Below are 21,693 nucleotides of genomic sequence, written 5' to 3'. Positions count from 1 at the left end.
TTTTTTACAGCGAAAAGTGAATGTATAACTCTATGAATCCCTAATTTCACTCTATTTCTTATGTGTAGGTGTGTTGTGTAGGTACATATGTATGTGTGTAGGTACGTATATAATAAATAATAGTTGTAACTAACTATAACTTAAAAAATAACGAATATAATAAATTAGTCCCTGGTGGCCTAATTGTCATTTTTGTATCAAGTATCTACACATATTTATAATTTTAAATATGTGTAGGTATTTATTTTGCCATGTCATTCTAAAATAAATAAATTAATCATTTACTTAATTTATATAAATTTGTTAACTACACATATTGTATATTTTTAAGAATGTGTGGGTATTCATTTTGACATGTCATATCAAAAAATAAAGTAAAAAATTTATTTACTTAATTTATCTGCATATATATTTACATAATCTATGTATTAGTAAAATAATCAATTACCCACACGTATATCATATTTTAACATATGTGTAGATAAGTTACCTACATATGACAAAATTTTGCCACATGTGTGGGTGTTAAATTTTTGACGTATTGCCATTTTTTGGGGGGGAAACTTTCCCACCAATGCCAAGTGTGGCTAAAACATATTACAAACACATATTAAGTGTTAGATATTGAGAAAAAATATCATCAACCATTACCCACACATATACAGACATGTGTAGGTATTTACTCACACATTTACATATGTAGGTAGATTATGTGTGGGTAAACACCCCAATTTCTTGTATCATGAGCTGAGCTGCTCACGAGCTACTCGAGGCCGCTCGTTAAGAAGCTCGATCGAGCCGTGCTTGATCAAGCCCAAGCCCGAGCTCGAGCCTAAAAATAAGCTCGTTTAATAAACAAGCCCGAGCCCGAGCTTTACTTATCGTGCTCGAGCCGGCTCGCGAGCCTAAACGAGCCTGCCATTTATATTACTTTTTTTAAATATATATTAATAATTATTAATTAATAATTATAACGTTATGAAAAAATAAACAAAAATAACTAAATAATATATATTCTTTTATACATAAAGTTATAACAGGAAAATATATATATAAAATAATTATAATTATATAAAAAAATAGTTAATAAATAGTAAACAAAGCGAGCCCGAGCCGAGCTCAAACTTCAAAATCCATTCATGAGATGAGCTCGAGCTTTGAAAATAGAGCTTGAAACTAGTCGTGCTCGAGCTCGAGCTCTGTGCAAGTTAAACGAGCCTAGTCGAGCTCGGGCTCGGCTCGTTTGCACCTCTAAATTTGATGTACCAAATAAAGCTACCTTCTCGCCCACTTCTACTAAGTCAACCCCCCCCCCCACCCCACACCCCTCCACCCCCACAAGTTAAACTGGTGCTTGTAGTTGCACCAACTGCTAAAGCATGGGTGTTTTGTATCCATTGAGCAAAGTCGTCGCACTTGTCGGTGGATATAGGTTAACACCCAAAAGCTCATAACATGTAAATTTGCAAGGTGAAACATTTGAGTTTTTGTACAACTCACATTTCTGTTAGACAACCAGTTTTTCAACCCTGTCATTAAGATTTTTAACCTGTATAACTCATGAAAGAGTATAATATTTCAAATATTTTCAAAATGTTTTCATTACATTACACTAATTAAGTCTTTATAGACTTACCGGATGGTTACTAATGGTATGTGAGGTTTTGTATACAATAATTATTTGTATCGTGACTTATTGGACAAAGAGTTAGCCGATAATTAATATGACCATAGTCACATATACGATCGAGTGACAAATACCTTTCAGTAATTTGTAAATAGACAAATGTAAAAACATCTTAATGTTGTATTGTGAAAATGCGTCTTTACAAATGAATGTACTAACGAGTATTTTGTGTTTTCAATTTTTTTAAACATGATATATGTGACTTGTAGTGAAAGAAACAGGAGCAGTGTCACTGAGCATATTAGAAATATGTTTTTTTCTTTTGTAAATTAGGGTTTATCCTTGTAATACTTAGATTTGTATGTATATGGGTTTTATTCGTAATTTATGAAATAAGAATCACGGTGTTTTAAACTATGATAATTTTTTCTAAATATGGTTCTGATGAAATTTTCCGTTGCCAAATATTTTAAATAAACACCGATACCACTGCTCGCATTCACGCCCCCCGCTAGGATATGGGGTCAGGAGCTGTGATGGGTCGGTACATGTAAAATTTTCACAAAGGTTGGTCTTGACTTTAAGGCATATATCGTATTACATTTTTTTCATACAGGACACTGGGACGGGAGACCTCGTACCACTATAGTGTATGGAACCGCTGTTTGAAATTATCGAGTCGACTTATGGCTATTGAATGGAGCGACTTGGAATACAAGAAACCGGTTATCTTGGCTTGCAAGTAGTCTGATTATTTATGGAAAATTATTTTAAGGAAAAATCTATTTTAGGTTTAGATGGAGATAATTATCATGTTTATTTTATTGTGTCCTAAATATATTCTAACGTGTTTAGGTTAGTCTATATATAACGTGTTTAGGATATGGGAGAAGTTGTATCAAGTTTTTGAGTCAGATTTCTTGATCAATAAAGTTTTGGTGTTAGCCAAATATTGTTTCTTTGTTCTTGTTCTTTACGCACCTCTGATTACTAGAATTGGTATCAGATCGGTTAAGCTCTAGTGGTTTTCGTTCTAAAGAGCGTTTGATCAAATTCGTGATCCATGCGGAGCAACTGAAGACCGGCGATCCATTTTGTGCGTTGATGTGCATTGAATCAGAATTATATTTGCAAAAAGAAAGGTGGTATTGAAAAAATTCATTATCAAAATAAATATCCACCTCCACGTTAGATTGCAAAAGGATTCTGATTGTCGTTTATCAAAAGAAAAAAAAAAGGAGTTAACTTGTTAAACATGATTGTGAATTGTTGAATTGTTCACCACTTCCACGTCAAGTTACGAATAGTATTGTGAATTGTTGCTTGCTAAAAAAGTTCAAAGATACTAGGATTTTTTTTAGCAGCAGACGAAGAAAGAAACGAAGGAAAAGAACAGACAAGGGTTTAATTCTTTTGATCTCTTAGTTCAACAAAGCTTGATCGGCTTGTTTTCAAGGTTAGAGTTTAACGAACAACGATGGGTGATCAATCGTCCAAGAAACAAACCCGAACTCGTTTCAATGTCCGAAACTAACAACAACGAATTACACAGTCTCGGCTATGCACATGTGCGTGCTGATGAATGTGCATGGTGTGTGGGACAAGATCAATTCGGGTGACGGCGATGCAAAACTAAACAATATTGCAATCGCCTTGATTTTTTAGTCGACCCCTGAGGCACAGATTTTACAAGTGGTAATCTGCGAACGACGAAAGATATGTGAGAAGTGTTAGAGACCCAATATCTAGGTGCTGAGCGGGTGAAGGTGGCGAAGCTCCAAACCCTAATGTCAAAGATCGATGAGTAGAAGATGAAAGAGACATGGACAATTGATAAATATGAAGCCACGTTATCGAGCTACTCATCAAAAGACGCCACGCCCGGAAAGATATTCTCGGAAGAAAAAATGGAAAAAAAGTTCCTTACGAGTCTTTCGAGACATTTTATTCATATAGTGGCATCACTCGAGCAAGTTTTAGAATTAAACACAGTTGGGTTTGATGATGAGGTGGGTCTATTAAAAGCCTATAAATAGGGGATAAAATAAGACAATCTTCAAACCGAAAGCAGTCAAAGACGGTTAATTTTCACTAAATCTGAACCGTTTAGTAGGGGTCGAGGTCGAGGATCCTATGCTTCAAGAGGACGGGGACGCGGTCGAGATGATAAAAAGAAGCGTGATGATAAGAAAGGAAAAGGTATGGAACGAAATTTACCGCATATTAAATGCTACATGTGTGGTGAATTTGGGCACTTTGTCTCGAGATGCCCCAACCGATTTCGAAGAAGCAAATCTGAACCGAACGGACGAACATGAAACGAAAGGTCTTAATGCTTCGTTTTCATGATGGAAGGTGTCCAGGAAACCGTATACCTTAACGAGGTTAAAGTAATTCCGACAAAGTACGATATTGATTCGGGCGAGGCCGACATGTGGCGTTTAGATAATGGTGCAAGTTATCATATGACGGGAAACCGTGACTATTTTGCGGAATCAAACGAACAAATAGTCGGACGAGCGAGGTTTGGGGATGGTTCCTGTGTACCGATCAAAGGAAAGGATTCGATTGTTTCAAGGTAAAAGTAGAGAACAGAAACCGATGACTGATATATAGTATATACAGGGTCTGGAGTGTAATGTGATTAGCTTGGGTGAAGCAACTAAGTGGGGTTGTGATATACGGATGAAGAGTAACTACTTAACGATGCACGATTGTAGTGGGAGGTTATTAATGAAGGTCACGAGGAATGCCAAGATGCTTTATAATATCTGAATAAATACTGGGAACCCAACGTGTTTACAAGCAAAATTACCAGGTATGTTCTTCGGTGTTTGCGGGCCAACATACGTCAGATCTGGACAAGTGAAACTGAACCCAACTCTAATTTACAGCAGCAACAGCGACAGTTCTGAAACAAACTGCAGCAATAGCGACGACGAAACTGACACAAACAACAACAACAACAGCAACAATCTCATTATAAACAGCAACACCGCTGTCGCAAACAGCAGCAACGGCGACAAAACAAAATTGTCGCTAACTGCAGTAACAGCAATGAAAGTGTCGCTAACAGCTGTAACATAATACTTTTGATGATAATAAATAAAAAGGATTGTGTTTAGTTAAAAAGCGTGTTAATATTTAATAGAGTGTGGACTTGGTTAATAAAAGAATGGAATAAGGGATGGTGATTGGCCTAGGGTCCATGGGTTTAAGAGAGTATAAATACTCCTTAAACCTTCCTAAAAACCTAAAATCTCTCATTCTTATCCATAAGCCTCCTTACACACTCAAAACAGACACAAACACTCTCAACCTTACGCCCGAGATCCGAAATCTATTAACCAAGCTTAGATTTATTTAGATCTTTAGCTAAGCAAGCAAGAACATGTCTGTATCTATACAAGAAGCTAACCCGTAGCTTAACAAACGTCGAAAGGTACGTTTTATGTATAACGATTGTGTTTTAAAGGACGGTTTTCCTTAAGACTTGGTACTAAGGCAAATCGGGTATTTCTTATACCATAAAAATGTAAATTTGATGTTAAAAGTGGACTTAATGAACTCGTTAGTACGTACGATTCATGTAAAAACCCTAGATCTAGCTTAAACGGGTTTGAAATCAATAAAGGTTTAAACTTTATTGATAAGTAAGTTAGATCTTGGTCTAGGATAGAAAGGAAAACGTTTAAAAGGTGATATAATACTGAAATATGAGAATGAATGTCAATATATGTGGTAATAATGATATTAAAAAGCTACAGTGGAAGCATTCGAATAGAAATGTATTCGAATGGAAGGTTTTGGAGTGAAAAGTGTTCGAATGAGAATTATTCGAATAGAAAGTGGAAAGGAGGGAAAGCATATGAACCAAGTTATAAAGGAAACCTCTGGTTTAGCATGTAATCGAACTGAATGTGGAGAAGTGTTCGAATCGAATGACCATTCGATTAGAAAGGAACCATTCAAATAGCAGTCCATTAGAATAAAATCTGACCATTCGAATAGAAGTCCATTCGAATAGAATCAGACCATTTGAATAGAAGTCCGTTCGAATAAAATCTGACCATTCGAATAGAAGTCCTTTCGAATAGAATCTGACCATTCGAATAGAAGTCCATTCGAATAGAATCTGACCATTTGAATAGAAGTCCATTCGAATATAATCTGACAATTCAATAGAAGTTCATTCGAATAGAATGTGATCATTTGAATAGCAGTACATTCGAATAGAACATGCCAGTCGAATAGGCTGAGGATTCGATTAGAATAGTCCAGACTTAGAAATTTCTGATGAACTTTTTAGTAAAGGACAGTTAATAGAAAAAAATTTTCCAAGCTGACCTGCCAGCTTGACCCCAGCCAGGGACTCTGCCCCTTGGACGTTGCTAGGGGCTACTACCCCTAGACCCGCCGTAGCTAGGGGTTACAATAACTTAGAAGTATGATATAGTTATAATTAGTTAATTGATACTTGTAATTATATATAGTTAGTTGTGCACAGCTAAAGAGGAGAATTACTATAAACTCAGAGAGAAACAAGATCCAGGTGAGTTTCTAGCCCTACATCCTTGTTATGTTTTCGGGGTTGTGTGCATACTCAATGTGGAGTTAATACACTTACCCTAAATGGTAAGTGTATGCTTTGATGATTAATGTGATAGTATGCATGAATGATGTGAATGAATGCTTGTCGGTGCGTGAACGATCTTCGGATATTGCATGTATCGTCGAGGAAAGTAATGTGTAGTATGCTTAGTTTGAAACATGTATGTATAAAAGTACGTAATGATATGAGTATGTATGAAAGTATGTTTGTACAAGGAAAGGTATGTATGGGTAAAGGGTTGCAGACCCTAATAATATCTGCGAAGGTTAAAGGGTTGCAGACCCTAATAATATATGCGAAGGTTAAAGGGTTGCAGACTCTTCTTAATTATGCGAAGGTTAAAGGGTTGCAGACCCTATTAATATTTTTGCGAAGGTTAGGTCGAAATTCTCTTTAAAACGAATAGTTAGTTATGTATGAAATGCACAGGCTAAAAGAATGAAAGTATGAAATAAAGAATGAAAGTACGTATAAAGAAAGGTAACAGGTTAATAATGTGATAGGTATCTTCGGATATGTATTTATAAGTAAGTACGTGCATGTATTGTATGTTGCCTGATTAACTAGAACTTACTCAGCGTAGCTGACTTCTAGTATGCACGCATGTGAATAGGCTAAGACAACTTGCTTGATTGAAGACACGTGGCATCTTGAGGAAAATGTTATGATGTTATTATGATTTATGTTTTAATTTGAAAGACAAAAGATGTATAATTTGGAAAGATTTAAATTTTGTAATATACATTTGAAGTTTATAATTCCGCGAAAAGTTTAAATTAACTCTGATATTTAGAACTGTGTTTATGAGTAAATCCAACGTCCAAAGTGAGGCACCGAGAACGGGGCCTTAGAACAGCACAAACCCCGTCGCGAATTGCAGTAAGGTAAATTCAAATGAAGAACTCAAAGAACTACTAGTGTTATAGAATGATGAATTGAGTAGTTTTGATGAAGCGAAATCAAAACCTGGGTGGATAAAAGCGACGGGCCGAGATCAATTCAATCGAGAGATAAAAATGTGGAGTTTTACGGGGTTACCAAAAAGAGTTAAACCCATTGGTTTATAACAGGTATTCAAAGTAAAACAGATGCCGATAAACAAACACAAGGCGACACTTGTGGTGAAAGGATGCGTGCGACAACCCAGGATTGATTATGACGAAGTGTACGCCCCGGAAGTGCGAATCTAGAAAATACAATTTTTAGTTGCTCTCGCACGGATTAAATTCAAGGAGATGCAATCTTTTTTAAAGTTGAATGATCTCCCATATACGACTCAGAAATTCAGGTGGTGATTGTTGGGAATTACCGAGTCGACTTATAGTTATTGCATGGAGCGACTTGGAATACAAGAAAGCGGTTATCTTGGTGTGCAAGTAATCGGGTTATTTATGGATAATTATTTTATGAAAAATCTATTTTAAGTTTAGATGGAGATAATTATCATGTTTATTTTATTGTGTCCTAAATATGTTCTAACGTGTTTAGATAAGTCTATATATACAGTGTTTAGGATATGAGACAAGTTGTATCAAGTTTTTGAGTCAGATTTCTTGATCAATAAAGTTTGGGTGTTAGCCAAATATTGTTTCTTTGTTCTTGTTCATTACGCACCTCTGATTATGGCCACACTGATGCACCCAGGGTGGTGTTCTTGCGGTCGTGAGGCCAAGCTGAACTAACACGCCCCACTCCGTGCACCCTTAGGAGTAAAAAGTGGGACACAAATATTAAAGCGTCTTGGAGTGTATATTAAATCCACTTTAAACTTTCATTAACCACATAAGAATTTATATATTTTATTCGGATCGGACAAAATTAACATATGCTTGACTTATGAACTGGTTCTAAGTAGATTACAAAAATATAAATCTTAAGTTGACCATAACTGCATGTCATCAATAAAATAATCTTGAGAAGTAGCCTGGAGCATGAGACCATCGGCTAAGCCCAAAGATGCGAACATGTTGTCACTTGATGACATGATGCAACTGTCGTCTGGTAAAAATGGTTCAATCCACAAATTTCCAGATGCGTCCGATATTTGTGGTGTAACATCACTAGGATCAACTGCATAGTCCGAAACATTCAATGAACATGGTGATGATTCACTTATTGAAGAAGATGGTGTCACATCTGATGATAACACTGCCAATAATATTTCAACTTCCTGTTGAGTTTCTAAGTTGGGATTCTCTAGTGGACATAGTTTAGGGTTAACGTCATTGGGTTGTTCAAGCCTTCCGGAATGTTGGTCATTCTTTACCACACGAGTCGGATCTTTCCTAACCCGATGTTTTAAATGTGCGTGCCAGTGATTCTTTATTTCGTTATCGCTTCTTCCCGGCAATAGTGCAGCCATCTTTGACCATCTATGAACATAACAATAGAACTTAATTTAGAAACCAGATCCTATATCTTTCTATAGAGGGGCCATCTATGCATACATCATCTGACATCTAATCCTATACTATTTTAAACGGCCGTCTAGATAAAGGTCGGAAGGCATTTTGATCAGAAGTTATAAAAGTTTAATTGTCTATGGTCAGAACGACTAATGGCCGTACCAACCGATATTTATGAAGTTTGTCCCCCGATGTCAGAATGGCTGTCTGACTATCGTTCAAACGCCATTATGATCAACAATTTTCAAAGAATGACTTTATTTTACTCAAAACGATTGTCACTCAACGGCGTGAAATCAGATGGGGTGATGTACATGACCCTTAAATAGATATTTTGTACTTTGGATTACTTACTTATTGCCAAGCTTGTTAATGAACACCAATAATTACGTCTTCTTCTTCTTTTGTAAAGTTCCCATGTTTAACATTCGGGCGCAAATAATTCATCCAGCGTAGCCTACAACTTTTTCCGCATCTAGACAAACCTAAATAAGAGAAATTAACCAAACAATAACATGTAAGCAATATGTAAATCAGGTTGAAATTGCTATATACATAACTAGGGTAGTATTATATATATATACCAGCAAACTTGGGAAGTTCTCTCCAGTTAGGGTGACCGTATCTCTGAAAATAGTCTCTTAACTTATTGTCTTCATCTTCACTCCATGCACCTTTCTTGATTCCATTTTTGTCAAAACATGGTGCCCTCACCATCTTCGATTCTGTAAATCTAGCTTGTTCTGTGGCCAAAGAAGACCTTTTTAGTTTCTGGATCTAAAAGTATCCTTATATATATATACAAACCAAAACGTGTTCTGAAAAGATATTTATATAAAAAGGGGACCATAAGAAATAGTTTACCTTTTGTGTTGACTTAAATAATTGATCAAGGAATCACCCAAAGTATGCTCCATGCTGATCTATAATAAAACATATTTTATAGTTGAATCCCATATATATAATATATGTACATATATTATGTGTGTTATTGTTTGTTTGTACTTAGTCTTCACTCAGAACTCAGAAGTAAGAGTCTGGTATGCGTTGTCACACTAGGTGAAAGTCATAAATTTGGCAACCCGCGTATTACCATCCCTATAGGTAGACTTTTTTTCAATTCAAATATTCAATGCTTTGGAACATAAAATATTACTTTATGGATTCAAAGTACAAGACCTGTGTAGTTAGCATACAAATATCACAGCATATATTTTGTGTGTAAAAATGGGCTCTTGATCTAAACATTGACATCTTATAGTTTAAAAATGACAGAAATACGATTCCTATATGTTATAAGTTTTTGATTTGAATCACCACCTTACACAATAAAGTTCTTGCATTTTAGTGGATTTTAATCATTTTGAAACCAAATTAATAGTGTTTAGAACGCTCATAATCACCATTGTAGTGTTCTTGATTTTTTTATGTGTTTGGTTCATCTGCTTCCCATTATTCCTTGAATATCTAAGATTGTTTTCTGATCTTTATAGTCCAAAGAGTATAATTTATAAAAGTTTAAAATTGGGCATTGAAAAATTATCGTGGTACTTCCTTTTTTAACTTGTGTGACTTCAATGTTCTTAGGTAACATATCTACTATTGATTGTGACCTTTCTCTCATTTTAGTTGAATCCAATTTTCCGATAGCCTAGGTTATATCAATCATGCTCTTCTTGATCGAATTCCTTTTAGATCGAAGTACTAACCAGTTGTTATCCTTCTCTGATTAATGTCCCCTAGTCGAATGCTTTTCTTGTTTAATTTACCTTCATCTAGCTAGTTATACATCACAAAACGTTGTTCGTCTGAATGTTCAGTTTATGTCAATTCCCAAAATAGTCCCCTAGAAGAGAGAGATTCCATAAATAGTCCAAAAGTTCTTGCATTCTCAAAATAGTCTTTCGAAATCGATCTCCCACGTGAAATTGGGATTCGTGACGTGAGATTTGGTTGTCGTATCACAGAGTGACACGTGTCAGTTTAAAGATAAAGTTTCAGAGAAATTTGTCTCGGCCGATAATTTTGTAGTCAAAATAGTTTTCTAAAAAACCATTGTTTTGGATAAAAGTTGTCCGTCACGTGAGGTTTCAAAAAAGATGATTTTGGCGTTTTTTTTTAAATTCATCTCCTCGGACGCATTTCAAATGAATTTCGTCAACTACGTGAAATTTTAAAAAAGTAGGAAAAAAAACGATACGTTTTCAGTGAACATAGTCTTTGTCCGATGATTTTCAATAAAGTAAAAAAACTTATTTATTTACAAAAAAGTTTAAAAGAAACGATAATTTAGCTCTGAATTTTATCTGTTCAATTGATTTTCATTGAAGTTTTATAAAATCTGAAAAATTTGTGTTTTCCTTAAATGTTCTCCCACTCCAACAAAATTTTGTTGTAGAACAATGAAATTCAAGAGAGGTGATAAGACTGAAGTTATTGATCTGGATGTTGGGTTTGTCGGATCGTATTATGATGGCAACATAATGTCCCGGGTTGGCAAGAAGACGTGTATCGTTCAGTTCCGTACCCTGCTAGGCAAAAACCGGGTTGGCAAATATGTTTTTATTCAAAAACCCATCGGGTTCAATATATTTGTAATAAAAGTCATCAGATCTTACAACGTGGGCCCAATTCACACGAAAAGGATAACTTTCATATTAAAACCATCGAAAAATATGAGTTTCATATCAAAACTCATCGGATCTGACAACTCTAATTTCAACGCAAAAAAACATGAGTTTCATATCAAAATTTATCTTTTTCTAAAATCTATTCTTTTTAGGCAAAAACCGATTATTTTCATCAAAAATCTATCGAATATACAAACTTTGTAACAAAATGTATCTACTCTGACAACACGTCTTTTTATGCAAAAAAAGACGAAATTCAAATGAAATGCGTCGGACAAGACGAATTTCAAAGTACCGCGGATACCGATGAGTTTAAAACCTCACGTTACGGACAACTTTCATTCCAAAACAATGGTTTTTCAGAAAACTATTTTGACTACAAAACTATCAGCCGAGACAAATTTATCTGAAATTTATCTTTAAATTGACACGTGTCACTCTGTGACACGACAACCAAATATCACGTCACGAATCCCAATTTCACGTGGAAGATAGATTTCGAATGACTACTTTGGGAATGTAAAAACATTTGGACTATTTATTGAATCTCTCTCTTCTAGGGGACTATTTTGGGAATTGTCCCTTATTTTATCCCACCGGTTCCAAACTGACCATTTCATTTTCAACAGTTTTCACTAACTTGGAACCGAACACTCCTTCAAAGAACGAAATACTAAAAAGCTCAGTCAATTGTTTAATAGTGAAGAATTAGACAATTTGAACAATTCAGCAAAATCAACTTTCGCAACTAATTGCCTATGTTACTATCATTGATGCGGCGTACTAATAGAGAATGAAGGCTAATCGCGTTGATTCTTGGAATACCCGTGAAGAATCTTTCCCACCCCCAAATGCGACCCATAAGTCAAGAATTTGAAAAGACAAAAGTAGTTTTATTTAATTCTGATCAATGATCAGTCACAAGTTATCTTAACTAATCAAACCCTTTTGCTTTATCCATTGATAATCTTCCTTTAATCGATTGAACAAGTCCAATCGGTTTGTTTTCCTCCCTTGATCAATTGCTCTTGATGTAACCCTCTGATACCAAATGTTGGAATGAAGATGCAAAATTTGGTTGAGCAACAATATAGAACTAGCATATAATCGTTATTGCATATATCACTTTTTTCAACTTGTACGTATACATTATGAATCGCGGCTTTTCAAGTCTCAACTATCACAATGTTTGACAAATTAACCTAATGACAGTTTAGTCCATGTCTAATATATAATATACAACTCTGATATATAGTTTATAATTATGACACTTAGACGCTAATATTAGGTGTGAGCAGAAAACCGAATTAACAACATCGAAACCGAATAACCGATAAAATCGAACCGGAAAAAACGAAACGAAGCATTAACCGACGGTTAATTTTTGGTTTTTCGAAAAACCGATTTTTGGGTTGTGGTTAGGTTGAACCGAACCGATTAATCGAATCTATGTTTTCTACGTGTTCTTTTTTAAGATGTTATGACAGGAAACAAAACACCAAAAGAATCTACCATTGACGGTGATGAATATTATGAAGATGATGAAGATTGGGTCTAAACTTTGAAGATGAATAAGATAATGAATAAAAATTCGGACCAAACTTTTTGTGTTTTTTATATTAAGAACTTTGTTAAATTTTAAACTCTACTACTCAAACAACTTTGTATTTGTTTGATTTCACGTAACACGTGCCCATTTTTGTATTTTAAATTCAATATATATGAGGTACTCTATTTTTTGAATTCTTTTTTTTTTTTGCAATGTCTGCTCACAATAAAAAAAATCGAAAATAACCGAAACCGACACCCAAAATAACCAAATAACAGGATAACCGAAAATGATCGGTTGGTATTCTAAAATAACCGATAGCTTCGGTTTCAGTTTTGGTTACACCCAATAACCGAACCGAACGGAACCATGCTCACCCCTAGCTAATACTAATAAATTTAATTTAAACTTTTAAAAAAATGATAATTTAAAAAAAAAATCAATTACAATAGAGAGACAATAAGCGAGCAATAAGTTGCGTCACAGCCCATTTTTCAATGGCAAACATGACTCGGGGAAGTCCACACCTAAATCAATTGAACATGTCATGACTTCAAATTAAAGGACTTTTGTTCGACTCATATCGTGTAATTAGCTTTGTTACCAATAAAATAATATAGGTTGTTTACTAATCACAACCCAACAAAAGTAGTTGTCATAATAAAGGTTTAGTAGTTGATATAATGTTTATGGTCATAAACTCAACAAAACTTAAAGTGACTTATCAACTTATCAATACTTTAGTTATATAAATAAACGGTCAGGTTATTTATAAAAGAAAATGAAAATGAAAATGAAAATGATTTGTAGCTATATAAAAGAAACCTTTATAAAAAATTAAAATTATTTAATAATAAAATCATAACTCAAAATTTAAAAAAAAACGAAAAAAAAAAGTAAAAACACAAAAATGTTTTCACTGTCTTTCTCATTCTCCAAAAGAAAAAAAAAAGATACAATTGTGAGTGAAAAAGATCATTGTGTCTTTTTTAATTGTCTTTTGTGTTTATTTTCGTCATTAATTGTGTCTTTTTTCCTTAACATCGTGTCTTTTTTTCTTAACATTGTGTTATATTTTGCGACCTATTGTGTCCTTTTTTAGTTATAAAATATCGTGTATTTTGTTAATTTTCATCATTTTGTCTTTGATCTCCGCATTGTATCTTTTCGTAGTGTCACTGAGCATATTAGAAATATGTTTTTTTCTTTTGTAAATTAGGGTTTATCCTTGTAATACTTAGATTTGTATGTATATGGGTTTTATTCGTAATTTATGAAATAAGAATCACGGTGTTTTAAACTATGATAATTTTTTCTAAATATGGTTCTGATGAAATTTTCCGTTGCCAAATATTTTAAATAAACACCGATACCACTGCTCGCATTCACGCCCCCCGCTAGGATATGGGGTCAGGAGCTGTGATGGGTCGGTACATGTAAAATTTTCACAAAGGTTGGTCTTGACTTTAAGGCATATATCGTATTACATTTTTTTCATACAGGACACTGGGACGGGAGACCTCGTACCACTATAGTGTATGGAACCGCTGTTTGAAATTATCGAGTCGACTTATGGCTATTGAATGGAGCGACTTGGAATACAAGAAACCGGTTATCTTGGCTTGCAAGTAGTCTGATTATTTATGGAAAATTATTTTAAGGAAAAATCTATTTTAGGTTTAGATGGAGATAATTATCATGTTTATTTTATTGTGTCCTAAATATATTCTAACGTGTTTAGGTTAGTCTATATATAACGTGTTTAGGATATGGGAGAAGTTGTATCAAGTTTTTGAGTCAGATTTCTTGATCAATAAAGTTTTGGTGTTAGCCAAATATTGTTTCTTTGTTCTTGTTCTTTACGCACCTCTGATTACTAGAATTGGTATCAGATCGGTTAAGCTCTAGTGGTTTTCGTTCTAAAGAGCGTTTGATCAAATTCGTGATCCATGCGGAGCAACTGAAGACCGGCGATCCATTTTGTGCGTTGATGTGCATTGAATCAGAATTATATTTGCAAAAAGAAAGGTGGTATTGAAAAAATTCATTATCAAAATAAATATCCACCTCCACGTTAGATTGCAAAAGGATTCTGATTGTCGTTTATCAAAAGAAAAAAAAAAGGAGTTAACTTGTTAAACATGATTGTGAATTGTTGAATTGTTCACCACTTCCACGTCAAGTTACGAATAGTATTGTGAATTGTTGCTTGCTAAAAAAGTTCAAAGATACTAGGATTTTTTTTAGCAGCAGACGAAGAAAGAAACGAAGGAAAAGAACAGACAAGGGTTTAATTCTTTTGATCTCTTAGTTCAACAAAGCTTGATCGGCTTGTTTTCAAGGTTAGAGTTTAACGAACAACGATGGGTGATCAATCGTCCAAAGAAACAAACCCGAACTCGTTTCAATGTCCGAAACTAACAACAACGAATTACACAGTCTCGGCTATGCACATGTGCGTGCTGATGAATGTGCATGGTGTGTGGGACAAGATCAATTCGGGTGACGGCGATGCAAAACTAAACAATATTGCAATCGCCTTGATTTTTTAGTCGACCCCTGAGGCACAGATTTTACAAGTGGTAATCTGCGAACGACGAAAGATATGTGAGAAGTGTTAGAGACCCAATATCTAGGTGCTGAGCGGGTGAAGGTGGCGAAGCTCCAAACCCTAATGTCAAAGATCGATGAGTAGAAGATGAAAGAGACATGGACAATTGATAAATATGAAGCCACGTTATCGAGCTACTCATCAAAAGACGCCACGCCCGGAAAGATATTCTCGGAAGAAAAAATGGAAAAAAAGTTCCTTACGAGTCTTTCGAGACATTTTATTCATATAGTGGCATCACTCGAGCAAGTTTTAGAATTAAACACAGTTGGGTTTGATGATGAGGTGGGTCTATTAAAAGCCTATAAAGAGGGGATAAAATAAGACAATCTTCAAACCGAAAGCAGTCAAAGACGGTTAATTTTCACTAAATCTGAACCGTTTAGTAGGGGTCGAGGTCGAGGATCCTATGCTTCAAGAGGACGGGGACGCGGTCGAGATGATAAAAAGAAGCGTGATGATAAGAAAGGAAAAGGTATGGAACGAAATTTACCGCATATTAAATGCTACATGTGTGGTGAATTTGGGCACTTTGTCTCGAGATGCCCCAACCGATTTCGAAGAAGCAAATCTGAACCGAACGGACGAACATGAAACGAAAGGTCTTAATGCTTCGTTTTCTGATGGAAGGTGTCCAGGAAACCGTATACCTTAACGAGGTTAAAGTAATTCCGACAAAGTACGATATTGATTCGGGCGAGGCCGACATGTGGCGTTTAGATAATGGTGCAAGTTATCATATGACGGGAAACCGTGACTATTTTGCGGAATCAAACGAACAAATAGTCGGACGAGCGAGGTTTGGGGATGGTTCCTGTGTACCGATCAAAGGAAAGGATTCGATTGTTTCAAGGTAAAAGTAGAGAACAGAAACCGATGACTGATATATAGTATATACAGGGTCTGGAGTGTAATGTGATTAGCTTGGGTGAAGCAACTAAGTGGGGTTGTGATATACGGATGAAGAGTAACTACTTAACGATGCACGATTGTAGTGGGAGGTTATTAATGAAGGTCACGAGGAATGCCAAGATGCTTTATAATATCTGAATAAATACTGGGAACCCAACGTGTTTACAAGCAAAATTACCAGGTATGTTCTTCGGTGTTTGCGGGCCAACATACGTCAGATCTGGACAAGTGAAACTGAACCCAACTCTAATTTACAGCAGCAACAGCGACAGTTCTGAAACAAACTGCAGCAATAGCGACGACGAAACTGACACAAACAACAACAACAACAGCAACAATCTCATTATAAACAGCAACACCGCTGTCGCAAACAGCAGCAACGGCGACAAAACAAAATTGTCGCTAACTGCAGTAACAGCAATGAAAGTGTCGCTAACAGCTGTAACATAATACTTTTGATGATAATAAATAAAAAGGATTGTGTTTAGTTAAAAAGCGTGTTAATATTTAATAGAGTGTGGACTTGGTTAATAAAAGAATGGAATAAGGGATGGTGATTGGCCTAGGGTCCATGGGTTTAAGAGAGTATAAATACTCCTTAAACCTTCCTAAAAACCTAAAATCTCTCATTCTTATCCATAAGCCTCCTTACACACTCAAAACAGACACAAACACTCTCAACCTTACGCCCGAGATCCGAAATCTATTAACCAAGCTTAGATTTATTTAGATCTTTAGCTAAGCAAGCAAGAACATGTCTGTATCTATACAAGAAGCTAACCCGTAGCTTAACAAACGTCGAAAGGTACGTTTTATGTATAACGATTGTGTTTTAAAGGACGGTTTTCCTTAAGACTTGGTACTAAGGCAAATCGGGTATTTCTTATACCATAAAAATGTAAATTTGATGTTAAAAGTGGACTTAATGAACTCGTTAGTACGTACGATTCATGTAAAAACCCTAGATCTAGCTTAAACGGGTTTGAAATCAATAAAGGTTTAAACTTTATTGATAAGTAAGTTAGATCTTGGTCTAGGATAGAAAGGAAAACGTTTAAAAGGTGATATAATACTGAAATATGAGAATGAATGTCAATATATGTGGTAATAATGATATTAAAAAGCTACAGTGGAAGCATTCGAATAGAAATGTATTCGAATGGAAGGTTTTGGAGTGAAAAGTGTTCGAATGAGAATTATTCGAATAGAAAGTGGAAAGGAGGGAAAGCATATGAACCAAGTTATAAAGGAAACCTCTGGTTTAGCATGTAATCGAACTGAATGTGGAGAAGTGTTCGAATCGAATGACCATTCGATTAGAAAGGAACCATTCAAATAGCAGTCCATTAGAATAAAATCTGACCATTCGAATAGAAGTCCATTCGAATAGAATCAGACCATTTGAATAGAAGTCCGTTCGAATAAAATCTGACCATTCGAATAGAAGTCCTTTCGAATAGAATCTGACCATTCGAATAGAAGTCCATTCGAATAGAATCTGACCATTTGAATAGAAGTCCATTCGAATAGAATCTGACAATTCAATAGAAGTTCATTCGAATAGAATGTGATCATTTGAATAGCAGTACATTCGAATAGAACATGCCAGTCGAATAGGCTGAGGATTCGATTAGAATAGTCCAGACTTAGAAATTTCTGATGAACTTTTTAGTAAAGGACAGTTAATAGAAAAAAATTTTCCAAGCTGACCTGCCAGCTTGACCCCAGCCAGGGACTCTGCCCCTTGGACGTTGCTAGGGGCTACTACCCCTAGACCCGCCGTAGCTAGGGGTTACAATAACTTAGAAGTATGATATAGTTATAATTAGTTAATTGATACTTGTAATTATATATAGTTAGTTGTGCACAGCTAAAGAGGAGAATTACTATAAACTCAGAGAGAAACAAGATCCAGGTGAGTTTCTAGCCCTACATCCTTGTTATGTTTTCGGGGTTGTGTGCATACTCAATGTGGAGTTAATACACTTACCCTAAATGGTAAGTGTATGCTTTGATGATTAATGTGATAGTATGCATGAATGATGTGAATGAATGCTTGTCGGTGCGTGAACGATCTTCGGATATTGCATGTATCGTCGAGGAAAGTAATGTGTAGTATGCTTAGTTTGAAACATGTATGTATAAAAGTACGTAATGATATGAGTATGTATGAAAGTATGTTTGTACAAGGAAAGGTATGTATGGGTAAAGGGTTGCAGACCCTAATAATATCTGCGAAGGTTAAAGGGTTGCAGACCCTAATAATATATGCGAAGGTTAAAGGGTTGCAGACTCTTCTTAATTATGCGAAGGTTAAAGGGTTGCAGACCCTATTAATATTTTTGCGAAGGTTAGGTCGAAATTCTCTTTAAAACGAATAGTTAGTTATGTATGAAATGCACAGGCTAAAAGAATGAAAGTATGAAATAAAGAATGAAAGTACGTATAAAGAAAGGTAACAGGTTAATAATGTGATAGGTATCTTCGGATATGTATTTATAAGTAAGTACGTGCATGTATTGTATGTTGCCTGATTAACTAGAACTTACTCAGCGTAGCTGACTTCTAGTATGCACGCATGTGAATAGGCTAAGACAACTTGCTTGATTGAAGACACGTGGCATCTTGAGGAAAATGTTATGATGTTATTATGATTTATGTTTTAATTTGAAAGACAAAAGATGTATAATTTGGAAAGATTTAAATTTTGTAATATACATTTGAAGTTTATAATTCCGCGAAAAGTTTAAATTAACTCTGATATTTAGAACTGTGTTTATGAGTAAATCCAACGTCCAAAGTGAGGCACCGAGAACGGGGCCTTAGAACAGCACAAACCCCGTCGCGAATTGCAGTAAGGTAAATTCAAATGAAGAACTCAAAGAACTACTAGTGTTATAGAATGATGAATTGAGTAGTTTTGATGAAGCGAAATCAAAACCTGGGTGGATAAAAGCGACGGGCCGAGATCAATTCAATCGAGAGATAAAAATGTGGAGTTTTACGGGGTTACCAAAAAGAGTTAAACCCATTGGTTTATAATAGGTATTCAAAGTAAAACAGATGCCGATAAACAAACACAAGGCGACACTTGTGGTGAAAGGATGCGTGCGACAGCCCAGGATTGATTATGACGAAGTGTACGCCCCGGAAGTGCGAATCTAGAAAATACAATTTTTAGTTGCTCTCGCACGGATTAAATTCAAGGAGATGCAATCTTTTTTAAAGTTGAATGATCTCCCATATACGACTCAGAAATTCAGGTGGTGATTGTTGGGAATTACCGAGTCGACTTATAGTTATTGCATGGAGCGACTTGGAATACAAGAAAGCGGTTATCTTGGTGTGCAAGTAATCGGGTTATTTATGGATAATTATTTTATGAAAAATCTATTTTAAGTTTAGATGGAGATAATTATCATGTTTATTTTATTGTGTCCTAAATATGTTCTAACGTGTTTAGATAAGTCTATATATACAGTGTTTAGGATATGAGACAAGTTGTATCAAGTTTTTGAGTCAGATTTCTTGATTAATAAAGTTTGGGTGTTAGCCAAATATTGTTTCTTTGTTCTTGTTCATTACGCACCTCTGATTATAGCCACACTGATGCACCCAGGGTGGTGTTCTTGCGGTCGTGAGGCCAAGCTGAACTAACACGCCCCACTCCGTGCACCCTTAGGAGTAAAAAGTGGGACACAAATATTAAAGCGTCTTGGAGTGTATATTAAATCCACTTTAAACTTTCATTAACCACATAAGAATTTATATATTTTATTCGGATCGGACAAAATTAACATATGCTTGACTTATGAACTGGTTCTAAGTAGATTACAAAAATATAAATCTTAAGTTGACCATAACTGCATGTCATCAATAAAATAATCTTGAGAAGTAGCCTGGAGCATGAGACCATCGGCTAAGCCCAAAGATGCGAACATGTTGTCACTTGATGACATGATGCAACTGTCGTCTGGTAAAAATGGTTCAATCCACAAATTTCCAGATGCGTCCGATATTTGTGGTGTAACATCACTAGGATCAACTGCATAGTCCGAAACATTCAATGAACATGGTGATGATTCACTTATTGAAGAAGATGGTGTCACATCTGATGATAACACTGCCAATAATATTTCAACTTCCTGTTGAGTTTCTAAGTTGGGATTCTCTAGTGGACATAGTTTAGGGTTAACGTCATTGGGTTGTTCAAGCCTTCCGGAATGTTGGTCATTCTTTACCACACGAGTCGGATCTTTCCTAACCCGATGTTTTAAATGTGCGTGCCAGTGATTCTTTATTTCGTTATCGCTTCTTCCCGGCAATAGTGCAGCCATCTTTGACCATCTATGAACATAACAATAGAACTTAATTTAGAAACCAGATCCTATATCTTTCTATAGAGGGGCCATCTATGCATACATCATCTGACATCTAATCCTATACTATTTTAAACGGCCGTCTAGATAAAGGTCGGAAGGCATTTTGATCAGAAGTTATAAAAGTTTAATTGTCTATGGTCAGAACGACTAATGGCCGTACCAACCGATATTTATGAAGTTTGTCCCCCGATGTCAGAATGGCTGTCTGACTATCGTTCAAACGCCATTATGATCAACAATTTTCAAAGAATGACTTTATTTTACTCAAAACGATTGTCACTCAACGGCGTGAAATCAGATGGGGTGATGTACATGACCCTTAAATAGATATTTTGTACTTTGGATTACTTACTTATTGCCAAGCTTGTTATGAACACCAATAATTACGTCTTCTTCTTCTTTTGTAAAGTTCCCATGTTTAACATTCGGGCGCAAATAATTCATCCAGCGTAGCCTACAACTTTTTCCGCATCTAGACAAACCTAAATAAGAGAAATTAACCAAACAATAACATGTAAGCAATATGTAAATCAGGTTGAAATTGCTATATACATAACTAGGGTAGTATTATATATATATACCAGCAAACTTGGGAAGTTCTCTCCAGTTAGGGTGACCGTATCTCTGAATATAGTCTCTTAACTTATTGTCTTCATCTTCACTCCATGCACCTTTCTTGATTCCATTTTTGTCAAAACATGGTGCCCTCACCATCTTCGATTCTGTAAATCTAGCTTGTTCTGTGGCCAAAGAAGACCTTTTTAGTTTCTGGATCTAAAAGTATCCTTATATATATATACAAACCAAAACGTGTTCTGAAAAGATATTTATATAAAAAGGGGACCATAAGAAATAGTTTACCTTTTGTGTTGACTTAAATAATTGATCAAGGAATCACCCAAAGTATGCTCCATGCTGATCTATAATAAAACATATTTTATAGTTGAATCCCATATATATAATAT

General features: G+C 35.4%; 1 protein-coding gene and 1 pseudogene across 1 annotated transcript; both read right to left on the bottom strand.

The window, feature by feature from the left end:
• Nucleotides 1–8,042: 8,042 nt before the first annotated feature.
• On the bottom strand, nt 8,043–9,361 carry LOC143619470 (uncharacterized; annotated as a pseudogene).
• Nucleotides 9,362–20,124: 10,763 nt separating this feature from the next.
• Nucleotides 20,125–21,485, bottom strand: LOC143619469 (uncharacterized). Its single transcript, XM_077091395.1, has 3 exons — nt 21,310–21,485; nt 21,081–21,210; nt 20,125–20,693 (listed from the first exon to the last, which is right to left on the bottom strand). Exons 1-3 carry the CDS (start codon nt 21,440–21,442, stop codon nt 20,195–20,197), a joined length of 762 nt encoding a protein of 253 aa, XP_076947510.1. The 5' UTR covers nt 21,443–21,485; the 3' UTR covers nt 20,125–20,194.
• Between the last annotated feature and the right edge of the window lie 208 nt (nt 21,486–21,693).

This window comes from Bidens hawaiensis, unplaced genomic scaffold (genome assembly GCF_021521415.1).
Source record: "Bidens hawaiensis isolate Kalapana, Puna unplaced genomic scaffold, B.hawaiensis_p1.1 tig00002442_1, whole genome shotgun sequence".
NCBI lineage: Eukaryota > Viridiplantae > Streptophyta > Magnoliopsida > Asterales > Asteraceae > Bidens > Bidens hawaiensis.
The sequence above is the reverse complement of the archived record's forward strand: the minus strand, read 5'-3'. Positions and strand labels throughout refer to the sequence as shown.

Bases quoted from the DNA above. Each gene is read 5' to 3' on its own strand.
- LOC143619469 (XM_077091395.1), bottom strand. From the start codon at position 21,442: ATGGTGAGGGCACCATGTTTTGACAAAAATGGAATCAAGAAAGGTGCA. The intron at 21,211-21,309 runs GTATATATATAT...TCTCTTATTTAG, and splicing joins AGAACTTCCCAAGTTTGCTG to GTTTGTCTAGATGCGGAAAA. The intron at 20,694-21,080 runs GTAAGTAATCCA...TTATGTTCATAG, and splicing joins CATAACAAGCTTGGCAATAA to ATGGTCAAAGATGGCTGCAC.